General features: G+C 49.6%; 1 protein-coding gene across 1 annotated transcript in view; it reads left to right on the forward strand.

Moving 5' to 3' along the window:
• The first annotated feature begins 1,037 nt into the window (after window positions 1-1,037).
• Window positions 1,038-15,409, forward strand: part of SYT17 (synaptotagmin 17) — a 35,610-nt gene continuing 21,238 nt past the window's right edge. The window contains exons 1-5 of the mRNA XM_030958178.1: window positions 1,038-1,101; window positions 4,410-4,427; window positions 5,682-5,830; window positions 11,216-11,364; window positions 11,765-12,384. Coding sequence (XP_030814038.1) covers window positions 1,087-1,101; window positions 4,410-4,427; window positions 5,682-5,830; window positions 11,216-11,364; window positions 11,765-12,384 — 951 coding nt within the window. The 5' untranslated portion in view covers window positions 1,038-1,086. The remainder of the gene's footprint in view (window positions 1,102-4,409; window positions 4,428-5,681; window positions 5,831-11,215; window positions 11,365-11,764; window positions 12,385-15,409) is intronic.

Here is a 15,409-nt window from a genome sequence, read left to right on the forward strand (position 1 = left end):
GGGAGCAGCAGCCACAGTGCTCTTAGGCTGGCCAATGTCTGAAGCTGTAGTGTCCCTTTCTCCAGAGAAGGAGCTGTTTTCACCACTCACCACAGTGCACTGAAATGTGGTGACTCAGAGCTGTTTGGAGTCAGGGAGGTGCCCTGGCTGCCCAGCTGGGCTGAGGTGGAAGCTGCTGCCTCTCTGCCTCTGTCCAGGGTTTCGTGTGAATCAATGTACCAGGAAGGTGCCAGAAGTGTAGCCTGAGCTTCCTCCAAAGCCGAGGGCTTTGCTTACACCAGGATGCTGGGAAGCCCCCAAGGTGGTGATCAAGAGCGTGGCCAAAAAGCTCCACTTTTCCTGTGCTTTCCCTTTCGAGAGTTTGACCTCAGGAATGTTTTGCTACTTGAGTTCTCCAGGTCCAACAACCCCCGTGGTGGGATTTGCCCATTGCTGGACCACGTTCCCACCCACCCTGCCTCTGGCTGGACCCAACACATCAGGCAGGGACAGGATGCTCACTGTGCTCTGTGGGTTACAAGCTCGCTCCAGCTCCTCGTCTCAGCTGGGGAAGGTGTGACTTTGTACGTTTTGACTTTGCTCATTCGAGCTCACAAAACCACCGCATCTGTCTTGAAACTCAGGTGTGCCTTCTCATCCAGCGAACTCTTCGCGGCAAAGCGCTGCTGTGAAATCGCTTTATCAGCCGCGGCCGCCGCTCGCAGCTGCCCCGCCGTGTCTCGCCTGCACCGGCACCTCCCGCGCCGTGTCCCGGGGGCCAGGAGGGCTTCGCATCCCTGAATTTCCGCGCGGGGCCCTCTGGAGGTCAGTGTTCGCCCGCGCTGCGGCGGACCTGTTGCGGGCCCGCGGAGGCTCCGCGGGCAGGGCCGGGCCGGGGGGAGCCGCCCGCCCCGCGCCCGCCGCCCGCCCCATCGCCCGCGGGGGCGGCGGGGCCCGCGCTGCCGCTGCCGCTGCCGGTGCCTGCGCGGCCGCGGAGCCGCCGCTGCCCGGGGCCGGCCCCGTCCCCCGCCCCGGGGCGGTGCCGCTGCGGCGCGGGTGGGGCCGCGGGCGGAGGCGCCGTGCGCGCCCGCGGAGCCCCGCGGAGCCATGGCGTACATCCAGGTGCGTGCGGAGCGGGGCGGCGGCGATGCCCGGGCATGGGGGGGTCTCTGGGGCGGCTGCGGGACGGGAGCGGGGCCCCCCCGTGCTCCGCGCCCGGTGCGGGTGCGCAACTTCGGGTTAACTTCTGGGGAGGAGTTCCCGGAGGCGACAGCAGCCCCCGGCGAGGGGCCAGGCGGGGCCGGGGCAGGAGCCGGGCCGGCAGCTGTTGATAGCGAGACAGCGGGGCAGGAGAGGATCCCCGCGGGGCTGGCGAGCAGCCCTCGGGCCCTTTCTTTGCTGGGGAAGCGGGATGGCCCCGGGGACGAGGAAGCCCGTCCCGATCCCGCACAGGGATGTCTTGGAGGGAGGAGGATGCTGACCCCGCGGGCAGACTGAGATTCGATGGGCCGCCCCAGCCTGGGCACGGTCCGGCGGGCGGGGGGCACCGGCGGGGTGGGGGGGCTGCGGGGAGCCCGGGCTGCGCCGTGATGGATGGATGGGCTCTCCCTGCACTGTGGGGCTGAATTTTTGTCGGGCTGGTCAGACCCTGAGCGACCCCCGAGCCGCCCGCTTCCCAGCCATTGCCCCGAGCGCAGCCGCCCGGTTCGCGACGAGCCGGAGCCGGGGGGGGGGGCATCTCCAGCCGGGCGGGCGCTGGTACCGACCCCGCTACCGACGCCCCCCGTGCCCCATCCCGCGGGGCCGTGTCCCCTCCGCCCGCCCCGCCGTGCCCCGCGCTCCCCTCCCTGAGCCGCCGCCGCCCCGGGGATGCTGAGGGAGCTGTCCGGGAGTCGGGCCGGAGCAGCCGCGGGTGGAGCCCGCCCGGGATGTCCTGCGAGGCTCGGGGCTCCCGGCGCCCCCCGGCCCGGCGGGGTCTCCAGCGGGGCCGGGCAGGCCTCCAGCAGCGCGGCCGTCGGGGCCCGTGGGTACAAGGGGGGTGCGGAGCAGGGCATCAGCAACACCCCGTTATCCCCACACCGGGGTCAGTCACGGTGGGATGGTGGGGGGGTGTGTGGCTGAGGGGACCGCACTGTCCCCAGGCTGCGCTGTCCGCTGCCGATGGAGCTTGCGAGCTTTTCCTGGGGTGTCACTGCGGGGGCAAAACGCGGTCTGTGACCAGCGAGGACCCCACCCTGCTGCTGCAGCATCCTCGGGGCTACTGCCACGGTGGTTTGTTGTCGCTGCTCTGAGGACCGGGCAGGGATTGGTGGCTGTGCTAACCTGGAGCAGGTAACCCCCAGCCAGGGGCCCTGCAGCAGGTCGTGGCGATGGAGCCCTGCCCCCAGCCTCGCCCTTGGTGAGGGTTCACTCGTGCTGGAGACTCCCATCTGGCTTGTTCTGTGCTCGGCCAGTTGGGATGACGTGGCAGAGCATGATGGTGCCTCCTTGACCCCGGAGACTGAGCCGTTCTCCAGGGGTTGCTGAGCACATGGCAGCTGCTGTGCTCCCGGGGATCCCCCAGCGCCAGCCTGCTGCCACAGCCTTCCCCAGAACCCCTGTCCTTCCCCAGAGCCCCTGTCCTTCCCCAGAGCCCTTGTCCTTCCCCAGAGCCCTTGTCCTTCCCCAGAGCCCTTGTCCTTCCCCAGGCCCCTGCTCTTCCCCAGCCCTGCCCCTCCTGCCTGGTGCCAGCGAGGTGGGTGACCAGGTGGTCGTGTTTGCTTTCCTTTCATGGGCCCCTGCATTTCAGCTGCTGTTGACTTGTTTACCTCTCCAGCACCATCACCCTCAGTCCTTACCCCTGCCCTCCCATTTGGGGATGGCCACAGGCTCGTTCTGTCCTGGTACTGTGGGATGGCCGTGTCCCCTCGGGATGGTTCTGTGCCCTTGGGATGGCCGTGTCCCCTCGGGGTGGCTGTGTCTCCTCGGGCTGGTGGCACATAGGACTGGCCTCCTGTGACCCGTGGTGCCCAGGAGGGCTCTTGGCTCTGAGCCTGCCGTGTCCCCGTGGGCTGTTTGGAAAATCCCTCTCTTTGTGTGACACGTGCTCGGCCTTCGATCGCATGGCACCGATCCAGCCGCTTTGTTTTAGAGCAATTTAAATATCCTCCTTGCAGCTCTGCTAAACCACTGGAGCTTTGGCTGCAACTTTGCATTAATAAGGAATGATAAAGCCCTTTTAGCCATTTAGCATTTTCTTAAACAGTTGGCCCATGGGTATCTGTAATCACAGTCTTGTCTCACTGCACCACAGCTCTTCTAGTCTTTTAACTGCTCCTAACAAGTGCTGGCTTTTTTGACAAGCACTGGATTCCAAGAAATTTAAAAGGAAGGCTTGCACCAAAACGTGGTCCATGGAAGAGTTCTTGGAACTAAAGGCAACTTCTGCATCCCAGCTTCTTCAGAAAAGGCTACTTGTCATGAGCATAAAGCTAGGAACCAATTTCTACATTTGGAAGAGTAGGATGGAGTTTTTTGTGGTTTTTGTTTTTTTGGTATTGTTTTGTTCTGTGGTTTTGTATTGGTTTTGTGGTGTTTTTTAGGGATTCCCCATATACAAATACTGCCAGGGCAAATAGGAAACTTTTAGACATTATTAAGGGAATGCAATAGATAAGATATTTCAGCAGGTATCAGAAATGCTAGTGAGTCTCCAAAGGAAATGGGTCCATTATATATGTATATAAAGTTCCAAGGGTGGCTTTGTGAATAAAAAACTGGTTTGTGATGCCTTCTTCATCTGCTGTAGATTTTCTCTGTGGCTTGGGGGAGGTGTCTGCAGTGCAGATTTTTGAATGGGAGTGTGGGACTCAAGCCTTTAACTTCTGAGGTTTGTGTTCATGTCACATCTGAGGTTGAGGCTGAAGGTGCCCAGAGATGTCTATGCAATGGAGAGTATTCAGTCTGTACCCCTTCCTAGAAATGTTGCTTTAGTGAATTGGCATTGGAACTCCACTGATATGGGCTGAATGTGGAGAAAAGCCTTTTTTTTCTGCTGAAAAATTTGGATATGGTTTGCTGTCAGCAGCAAGTAGTTGCTGCAATTAGAGTCAGGTTACTGAAGAAAACAAAATAAGTGGTTGCATGTGGTACCCATTAGCAAGAAGCAATGAGCAGGATTTTCATGCTTCAGAATGGGTTTGGGAGTTTTGATTATGAGAAGGGAGAAGCAGAAGGAGCTTTATAGGGAAAGATTAGAAATAGCAGAAGCTGATGCCCAGTCAGACCTCTCCTTCCTCTAACATCTACAAGGTGCTGTCTTGTACTTCAAACTCATCCCAGGCTGGGGCATGTCATGGCAGAAAATTTAAAGTTGTTTGAGCATTGCTAACTTGTTTTTGTCTTTTTCATTTTGTTCCCCTTTGCTTCATCCTGGATGTCTAAAAGGACAGTTGGAACCAATAAATGAGGTGAGTTAATCTGATGATTCACTCCCCGCTCTGTCTCCTTGCTCCATCCTGAGGGGATTGTCTCGTGTTTTCTGACTCTTTACTGATGTCCTAGATATAAGTAATGCACTGCATTTTGGGCTGGTAATTTTTTGGTTTGCAGTGCCCAGATTTTGTTTATGGAAAGAAATGTGTGTTTTACTGTAGCAAAAAGCCATGTTCCTGTGAAGTCTTCTCTGCAGATCAGGTTCCTCTGAGGAAACCCTTCCATGTGGTCCACACTCATGAATACTGCAAATGTCTGGAGTATTTTGGGGAGATAAGCATGGAGAATCTCTCATACACTTTATTTCTGCAGTTTCTCAGGAGCATCTCAAGGTCACATACAGCTGTAAAGCAGTTTGACCTGGGTGCAGGTGCTGTGCCCTTGCAGCTGTGTGTCTCCTACAGAGCCCTTGTGCTGCTTAATGAAGCCTCTTATGAACAGCAGGAACTGGGGCTGGTGTGGGTGGGAAATGAGCTGAGGTTTGGCTCTCTGCTCCTCTCCAAGCAGAGCTTTGAAGCGGGGGGAAGGCTGTGGGGATGGTGTGGAAATGGGGCCACAGGGGAGCTGACACAGCCCGGGTACAAGTGGTGCTGCCAGAAACCTGAGAAATGAGAGACTCTTCTGGGTCAACTGTTCTTCTAAAAGATATCATTGGAGGTTCTTCATTAAATTAATCATGGTAGCAGAGCAGAAGCATGAGGATAGTGTGCTCTGGCTAATCCATTTTAGTGTTGAGTTTGTTGGGCTGTAATGCTCCATGTGTATGGATTGTACAAATATTACTGGGACATCTACAGGGATGAAGTGTGTTCACATTACTGTGTTAATTAAATAATGGATTAAATCGAAGCTTTCACTTACCTTCTGGTTTTAATTCTTTCTGTTGTATGTTTGCTGATCTATTAGATTGTTGATGTGTGTGGAGGAATATGCATGTTTCCACTCCAACACATTGCTGTGCCATAGTGCTTTGTAAATCACCCTCTTGCCAACCTACATAATACACTGCTACTAGAGGGGAAAATACCTGCAGAGAATGCTCATTTTCCTGCCTTGTTACGGCATCACGGGGTTGGGCTGGTAACTGCATAGCACTTCTCTGTTGGTATAGATGAAATAAATACAGTTCTTAATGTTCTGTTGCAGAAACACAAACACAAATACAGCTGTTTTTTCTCAATAGCTATTGATGGGCTGTAATCTTGTGCTCTGGTTTGCCATGGCTGCAGGGTCTGCTCGCTCGCCTCTCGGATCTCTTGCTGTGCCGCTGGACTTGCAGGAATTGTTGTCAGAAGTGTTTTGACTGTAGCTGTTGCCAAACAAATGAAGATGAAGTTGAAATCCTGGGACCTTTTCCTGCTCAAACTCCAGCCTGGCTGTAAGTTTAGATACATGATTTCCTAGCTTTAACCAAGAGGATTGATGTGAATTGCAATGGGACACTCAGAGGGTGCCACTTAGAGAGCAGGAACCTCCTGAGGGTGGGAATGCTGGCTACTCCTGGCATGGTGAAAAAGGGCAGCTCTGTTAACTCAGACAGCAAGGTTAGTCTTTGTAAAAACTGTTTCTGGTGGGTAGGACAGAAGTTGTTTTGTAAGCTGGCATAACAAGGATAACTAGTTTAGCTGTGCCCCCTTCTCTAAAGGTGGCCTGGGCTGGGGCTGGGCTTTCATCTTCAGTCCTATTTCCTCTTCAAATGGACCAGCCCTTTGGAGCACTTCAGCTTGGCTGAAATGCTGATGAGGTTGTTTAGAAATACTTTCTTATCCTAGCATGAAGGTGGTTATCATATAGGCAGATGAAAGGCATGGCTCCTCTGTGCTCTGAAGGGGAAATTCATTTAAAGTTTCATTCAGCAGGACTTGATCTCCTGAGTCACTATAGTACTCATCAGAATTTCTTCTCAAATCATTAATGAACCACAGCACCAGGTCTTATCTGGAGCTTTGATTGGTGTGTTTGCAAATCCACTACAAAGGAAGTCAGTGAAGTCTTCCCTCTTTTACTCCCTCTCAGTCAGGAGTCTGCAGCACAGAGGTGACCCTGTGGAGGCAGCAGGGAAACCAGGAAGGGAGCAGAGCTCTCTGGTGTTTAGTGGCTGTTTTGTCAGCTGGGCTGGGCTTTGTGGAGCAGACCCTTTGATGGACACTGCTTCAGCATGTCCAGAACTTGGGGCACAGGAGAGGCCTGCTCAGTGCATCCTGTGATGGTACCTGGGCACTGAGGCACTCAGGTAATTTTATCTTCTCCTGTGAGTCTGTGCTGTGTCAGCTCTGAAAGGGTCATGTCTTGGTGATGCATGAAATAAATCTTCTCATGTTTAAATCTCAGTCTTGTCCACATACTCTTTTGAATTCAGGTAGAACAGGGTGGTAATTAATACTGAAGCAATAAAAATAGAGCTGTTCAGGATGTGTTAGAGTGGTTTTTAGATGTGGAGCAGCATATTTAAGAGTCTGATATATGCTCAGAAACTGATTCACCTGCAATTAATGGGGAATGGAAACAAAATCAATGCTAAATAGGAGAGCATCACGCACAGGAGAGCACAGTGATGAGGCTGCAGTATTGGACGTGGAGAGATTGGTGCAGGAGCAATTACATCTTGGGAACAAGGAGCTGGGCTTGTGGGGACAGGGTGATTCAGAGCTTATCTGCTGTGCTGAGCAGCAGAAGGGACATCCTGTGTGTTTTGGGGTGTGGAGTGATTGTACCAGGGTGAAGTTTTTGGCTCTTGGATTCTTCTGTCTGGCTAAAGGGCTGATGTGAGTGCTGGAGCCCTGTTCTTATCATCTCAAATCTCAGCTTCATGGTGGCTTTGCAGATGAGTTGGACTTTGCCATGGGCAGAGAACATGGAGACCTTTGGACTCATAAAATGCTCTCTGCAGCCGGTATTGTTTCTCCCTGGTCCTGCTCCATCTGAGAGCCCCTACAATAACTTCATGGAATGGCCATAAGCAGAGGACAGCACTCTTTGGTGAAAAACAACCCAGTTCTTCAACCCTGTTGCACTTTCAGCTTCACCCACAGATGCTCACGCCCTGTGAAGGGTCCCTGTGACCTCAGCCCAGGCCATGTTCCCATCTTTCCATCCAGCTCTGGGTGATTTGGTGCAATTGGGGTCTCCCTGTTCTGCTCCATGCTGAGAGGAGGTGAATTCCCAGAGCTGAAGCCTGACAGGGGCAGCAGGCACCAAAGAGGAGGGCACAGGACAGGAGACCTGGGTGCTGCCATGCCCCAGGGTCACTGCAGTCACCACTCCTGTGACACCCCTGCTCACCTGTGATCTCTGAGGGTGCCTGTGGCACACAGTGGTGGATCAGCTGCAGATGAGGCTTTGCTTGCTTGAAGATGCTGTGGGCTCCTCTTGAGCAGGCGTGGACCCAGAGTGGTGCCAGGCAAGGTGATGGTGCCCTGTGCTTCCAGGGTGGCTTTGCTGGGAAATGGTGAGGGAGCACAAAAACCACTTAAGTGGGGAGGACAAAGGGAGAGAGGAGATAGGTCCTCTGCTTCTCCCTAAGATGTGATTGAGAGGAGAAGGGGAGAAAATGAGCCTGTAGAGGAACAAGGGTCTGGAAGGTAAAGAGGAAAAGAAAGTAAAAGGCAGGAGCCAGATTTGGTATATTTTGTTTGTTGGCAAATAGGAGACCCAAGCTTTTTGTGTGCATGTTTAAGGTGGAAATGACCCCATGTTGACTCAGAATTCAGAAACCAAAGAAGAATTCTGTTTTCACTGTGTTGATCTTATATTTTTATATCTCTATATGCATTTTTGCATGTAGGGAATGATCTCTGGAGTTAGATGGGTTAGTTACTCAGAGTAAGAATTTGGACTTGTTCTTAGAATAAGGTTTTTAATGTTTTTAATACACAGATATATGTGTATACCAGTTGAATCCCTCATTCTTTTTCCTTTCCTCTCTTATTTTTGGAGAGGGGGATTTTGTATTTAGTGGAAGCCCCTACAAGGAAAAACAGGTTTGACGTCACCTTATTTTTCATTTAGATGCATGCTTTGAATTTGGGAACAAATCAATTTATTGTATTCCTTGCTTGCAGCCTGGAACTGTTTTAAAAATAGATCTACGTTTTCAGCTGAGGTCTTTCCATCTTGCCTATTCTTCATGGGCCTGAGACACTGGTGTGATGCAGAATGCAATTGGTGCCTTCTTCACCTTGTGTGTAAAAGGCAATTTGTGCCTTCCTCACCTTCCTACCCACTCCCTAGGGGAAAACTGTTTTTATGGTCCTCATTGGTGAATGAGCAAACATATAAATGCCTGTGGTTAATGACCCATCCTTTCTATTTTGGCCCCAGGTTTTCCCTTTGGCAGCTCTGAGACACTTCATTGTCCTGGAAATTCAGGAGTGGACAATAAAGCTGCAAGTTTAAGCCCCTCCTCTTGGGAGAATATGGATTTTTCTCACTTTCTGAATTTTTTGCAGTGGCAACTTAGGGGGGGAAAAATTCTTGCAATGAGTCCAGTTGCAATGACCTGAGTGCATGGTGACTTTTGTTATTTCATGAGGAACACTTCCACCCTGGTCCTTGCAGAAATGGCCTGGGAATGAGGGTGGATGTTTGAGCTGCTTGTTATGGAATATTCTACACAAACCCCAAAGATAAACAGTGCACACTGTGAGACTGAATTGAAATCAGGACACGACTCCTCTTTCCAAAGGTTCAGATTAAACAGAAACAGAGCTGCTTTAACCAGAGCCAAAGTTTATTTGAGGAAAAATTATTGTGGCTCAGCAGCAATTTCCTTACTAAAGGTCATCTGTATGTTATTAACTCACTATTACGTTTACCCATTGTAGAACATCCCTAATGCCTCTCTTCCTGATTCCCTTTTCACCCTGCCTTGCTCTGTGCATTTGCTTCTCAAACACAAGCATATCCAAATGCCACCTGTGATTGTGGGGACCTGCATTTAGGCATGAAAAAGCTATTTGTATTCCAAGTACTGATTATTTATCAAACTATATGGTTTGGACTGCCTTTAATGGGCTGCAGAGCTGTGCAAATATTGTACACCCCTTTTAGCAGAGGGCTCGGTTTTGATTATTCACAGATTTTTTTTTTTTTTTTTAGTGTGGATGAGTTGTGTGAGTCTGACTTGGTGAAATTTGCATGAGCCTGCTGTGAACTTTGTGGCTTGGATAAGAATTTCCAGTTGGTTTTGGGGGTTGGTTTGTTTTCTTAATGCACGTTGGGCTTTTATGCAAGTTTACTGCTTTCAGCAGAATATATCAATTGCTCTGCTCCAGTCATTGGTTACTAATGAAAATGATTCAATATATTTCATTTATACCCAGCTGAGCTGTGCACATAGAAAGGGTGGCTTGGAAGCAAAATTCACACAGAATTCCCCTTTGCTTTGCTCATTCTGTGCTGATGCTTTCCTTGTGATCTGCTGCTGTTTTCTGTCTGGGGGCCTGGCTGTTCTGCAGGATGCACCACACGTCATGGAGCCATTGTGTGATTCCATTTCCATCAGCAGCACTCCCCTCTGAGCACACAGCTGCAGACTTTACCTCCTGCAGTTGTCACTGTCTGCTCCTGCCCTGCTTTCTGTCAAAGCTGGGAGATCCTCACTTCTTTCAGGAGTTTTTTTGCAGCTGGGACGTGTTGGGGTTTTTAACCAGAATGTTGTTTTAGATAAAAACAACCTGTCTGTACATGTAACTCCCCTTTCAGTTTGTTTAAATGTATATATGTGGACTTCTCTTTGATGCCAGCCTTCTGTGGAGTCTTCTCCAAGATGCTACAAAACTTTCTTTGTCATTTAGATCCTGCCAAAGTCCCTGCTCCCACCAACATCCCTGGGCAGTACAATTATTGTCTGCTGAGAACCACATCTGGTTTATAGAAGTGGATAAAAAGCAGCCAAATATTTAAAAAGGCATAAATAGCAAATAAATAAATAGCAAATAATGAATTGTGTCTGTAAGATCAAGTTTTGAAGCTGGCAAACCTGCCATGTTTTACCAGGAGGTGTGGTAGGTTTGGGATCTCTGAGCATGGTGATTTTCTGTGCTGGCTCCTTCCTAGTGAAGTCTGTGCTTCCAAAGTGTAGCTGTGAATTACAGCAGGAAGCTACTGTTTGAGGTTTGTGGGGTTTTGGTTTGATTTTTTCTTTCCTTAGAGAGAAGTATAATATTGTGGGGGGATAGAACGTAAGAAAATAAAGACAGTGCAGAAGGTAAGAGATATGTAGAAGATAATGCAGAAGGTAATCTCACCCCTGAGGAGTTGCAGCTGTACTAATCACCAAAGATTAGGAACAGGCCTGTCCTTTACAGGCCACAGCTGTGTCCAGTGAGGATGAGTGCTGTAAAAGAGTGGGTGAGCTGGGTGAGGAGAGAGCTGGAGTTTGTTGGCTGTGCTCTGAGGAAGAAGGAGTCAGTGCTGTGAGGAGCTGCCTATGAGAAATCCCCAAGAAGGTATGGGAGCTTTGCAATAAGATGACAGCATAATATTTCCGATGAGCATCTGAGTTATATGTGCCTCAGTGGCCTGTGTCACGCTGAAATACTGATAAAACTGTTTAAAAGACAGGCAGAAAGGTCAAGAATCTGTTTTTTACATGGATCTGAAGTCAGTTGCTCAGCCTTTTGCTTGCCACACTGATCAGGAGATACCCCAGAGCATCGAGGGACGAGCACCCCAGACCAGCCCAGAACACCAGAACATGTTGTTATCCTGTATATCCTCCTTGTACTGGCTTGAATCACCCAAAGGTCTCTCATTACAACAGGATAAGCAGCCAAAATGAAGACAAAGATGGAGACTCTGATAATGCAACCAGCGAGCTGCCTCCCACTCTGCAGGATGTTTCCCCTGACAGAAGGCGCTCGTCCTCGGACACGTCTCGCTCCGCTTACAGCCTCACGCGCCGCATCTCAAGTAAGGGCTCCTTCCACCAGCAATGCAATTCTTCTGGGCCAGGAAATCAGTACTGCTTGCTCTCTCATCTCTTGGACAGGGAACCAAGTCAGGTTGAAGGCACATTGGTTGAAAGCTCATCCTGTTTTGCAGGAGAGCAGTGGAAGGGGCCAGCCCTGTTTTTCTTGCTGAAGCACAAGGGGGGTTATTGCATGTGCAGATGGACAGGGAGGGAGGAGTGCAGGCCAGCTTGTGCTTCAGCAAGGCTGTTAATTGTGGGCAGGAAAAGGGGGAAAACCCCACTGTGGAGCCTGTGCTGGCATTGCACAGACACAGAATAGGAGCACCCAAAGCTGATGAGCACCTGTCATTGCTTTATTGCACTTTCTAACAATCATATTTGTGTGTTTCTCTCATTCAGGTCTGGAGTCGAGGAGGCCAAGTTCTCCACTAATTGACATCAAACCCATCGAGTTTGGAATAATTGGAGCTAAGAAAGAAATAGTTCAGCCAACTATCCTGCGGAAAACCTACACCCCAGATGACTATTTTAGAAAATTTGAACCAAGGCTGTACTCTCTTGACTCAAATAGTGATGATATGGACTCCTTGACAGATGAGGAGATCTTGTCCAAGTACCAGCTGGGCATGCTGCATTTTAGCACACAGTATGATCTGCTGCATAATTACCTAATAGTGAGAGTCATTGAGGCTAAAGATCTGCCTCCTCCAATTTCTTATGATGGTTCAAGGCAAGACATGGCTCACTCCAACCCCTATGTGAAGATCTGCCTCCTTCCTGACCAGAAGAACTCCAAGCAGACCGGAGTGAAGCGCAAAACGCAGAACCCGGTGTTTGAGGAGAGGTACACATTTGAAATCCCCTTTTTAGAGGCCCAGAGAAGAACTCTGCTTTTAACTGTAGTGGATTTTGACAAATTCTCACGCCATTGTGTTATTGGCAAAGTGTCAATGCCCTTGAGCGATGTCGACCTTGTGAAAGGTGGACACTGGTGGAAAGCCCTTGTGCCTAGTTCTCAGGTAACAGAATTTATCAGATTATTGCCACAGTTCTTGCTGTTTTGGGGGTTTTTGTGTGTGTGTGGTTCCTTTGCCTATTGGCAAGTAATGCTGTTTCTAATTAGTAATTGTCATCTTGTTAACACAGCATCTGCTGGGTTGGGATTATGTGGGCCTGTGACTGGTTTTATAACTCACAGTGTGAGGTAGAGGAGCTGTCTTTATAGTCACGAGCAAAGATCCTGTGTCAGCTTAAACAAGAACAACTCAAGGCTGCTCTGGAAGTCTGCACCTTTGGGCAGGTGTTTCCTGTCACTGCAGTGACCTGCAGCCCTTCTGAGGAATGCTGTGACATTGTCCCACCCAGGTCATTGCTGTGCTCTGAGGATGTGAGGGGAGCTGCTGGTGCCACTTCAGTAATGATTTGATTCAATAAAACATGTAAAAGATGAAATCCATCCAGACCTGTGCCATAATGCATTAGCAACAATCTGCAAAGGAGTGGTAGACTTGTTTTCATCAGGTCCCTGAAGGAACTAAATTTGCCATAAGTATTTGTCTGATGCAAGTGGAGCGTTGCATGCATTTTGGGCATTTCAGCCAGAAATTCAGTGGGATGGGAAGAGGAGATCAGAGGGTCTGTGTTTTTTCACCTCTGTTCTCAGAAAAGGCTGAGAGAAAAGGTTCAGTGGAAGATCTGAGCTTTGCAGCCAGGAACAGTGGTTACCCTCCAACTTTGCCACTAGTGGTATCACCCACGTAGCTGAGGCACAGAGCCCTATGAAAAACCAAGAGAAGAACATAATGTGAACAGCATCTCAAGCGTTGTACTAAGGACAGGAAGATTGGTGTAACAAACTTGCCTCTCCCCATTCTTTCCCAGCTCACATATTGTAATTTCCAAGGAGTCTCTGCTGAATTAAACGCTGTTGGATGGTTCACTTTTTCTTTGATTTTTAGGTGCTCGCAGAAGAGGGCTATAGCCAGAGATTCTGGATGAAAAAAGCAGTAAATCATTGGCCTCACTGCTGTTTTACATTGTGGGCTCAAGAGTCTGATTTGGAGTGGAAATTTCTGATCAGACACTCGTGGAAGGGGAATAGCCCCGGCAGTGTTTGGAGTTGAAGCCGGCTGGGGCTGGAGAGGGGCTGGGAGCACTTTCCTTTTCTGCTCAGACCTGCTGCACTGTACAAAGGGGAGGAGGATCAGGGCCCCAGGTAACTGCAGGAGAGCCAGCTGATTTCCTGAGGCAGGAGTGTTGAGGGATTAGCCTCAACAATGCTCAGGCAAGGAAGGAAAGTTTTGCAAGTCGTGCACAAGTCAAAATCATGGAGTCCCTGAATGTGTGTTCTATGTAGGGCATGTCTTTGCATCCCATTGTCCTGCTGTGATTCCCACCATGCAATTTTGCTTCTCCCCCTGCTCCCTACTTTTGCATGATAAATACTTCTCTGTATTTTGCATCTCTTTATGAGTAACATGGACTCATTCCACAGCTAATACAGACCTTGATTAGAAAAGATCATCTCTGCCTTCATGTGCCAAGCTCGGAGCCAGCTCTTCCTTTCCCCCTCTCCAAAGTTTCATTGAAAGCTGCTGCTGTTTTCAGCAGTGCTGTCTGCTTCACCAGCATTCAAGATAAATTATTTATGCAGAAGTTGGCATTTCTGATATTTATAAAAGGAAAGAGAAAGACAAAACTCCGTTTGAATGCACAGGCTTAAAAGCCTTTTGCATTCGTCCCCTTGCTCGTATATGGAAGAACTTAGGCAAAAATTCCTCCACACTTTGATCAGTAAAGTGGTCCTTTCATACCTTTTTGCTGATTTTACCTCTGCTGGCAGACTGCAACTGTAAAAGGATCAACGGTGCTTATACAGGACATCCAGGGATGATGTTTGGCATCATCTTCCCATATTTTCTCAATGATAAAATTTTTAAAGTTCCTTGAATAAGGCACGTTTCATCCTAGTGGTGATTAAATTAATTGATCAAAGGGTTAAGATAAATCTTGGGAGAAGTAAAACAATAAAGCTTATTGCTTTGAAAAAATACATTTTAATGTTTTTCAGTAACAGTGATGTTTGTGCTAGAAATTTCTGAGGGATTTTTTAATACTAGTTGGAACCTTCTGCCTGTGGAATGATAGATTTGACATGCTGACAATTTTTTTTATACTTCTCACTTTTTTACTTGATTAGCTGAGGGACAGACAGCCTTTATCAGTTTCTTGTTGGATTGAACCTGAGCCTGCTGAAGTGTGCTTTGTGTTGAGAGATGCTGATAGGCAGGGACAGAAATAAATATCTACGTGCAGTTGCATTTTATTTGGCAGAAGGCATCCTTGGATCCTGGAGAGCACCACAAACAAACCACTGTGGTGCAGTTCTGATCTCCAGTCAGGAAAATTTGCCAGTCTGGGGCTGTGGCACGGAGCAGCAGCTGGCAGCACCCCCACAGCCCCACAGGAGAAAAGGCTGAAGCAGGTGCTTGGAAAAGAGTAACAGGAGGGAGAGAAACACACACAGTCATAGACGTGATATGTGAAGATGAAAGACGCAAAATACATGAATTTTGTTTTTTTATAGAATTTACAGACAGAAACATCATGAGCTGGAGAGAGATGGAGGAAAGTGAATCCAGATGGCAGGAGCTCTGGAGAAGTTTTCTCTTCATACTGGTGGGAGTGGGAGGGTGGCAGGCACTGTGAAAGAGCAGAGAAAGTGGCCAAATGACACGAGCTAAGATGAACATCTGCTTTGCACTTGCTGTCTCCACCTGGGAGCCATTGACACAGAGTGTGCTGATAAAGGCAGGTGCCAGATCCTTGTCCCACCATCACACTGATCTCCCTCCTCCCAGAGCTGGAACCTGCCTTACTACAGGGCTGTGCCAGCACCTGTGAGCTGCAAAGCTGGGGAAAGCCAGGAATCTTTTGGTGCGTGCAGTGTCAGCTTGTACCTGTCTCCCAGGTACAGTGAGCTCCTCCCAGGTGGGCATGGTCCAGCTTCTGCAGCCAACAACTCTTGGTTCCTCTGGGAGCTGG

Source organism: Camarhynchus parvulus, chromosome 14, assembly GCF_901933205.1.
Source record: "Camarhynchus parvulus chromosome 14, STF_HiC, whole genome shotgun sequence".
NCBI lineage: Eukaryota > Metazoa > Chordata > Aves > Passeriformes > Thraupidae > Camarhynchus > Camarhynchus parvulus.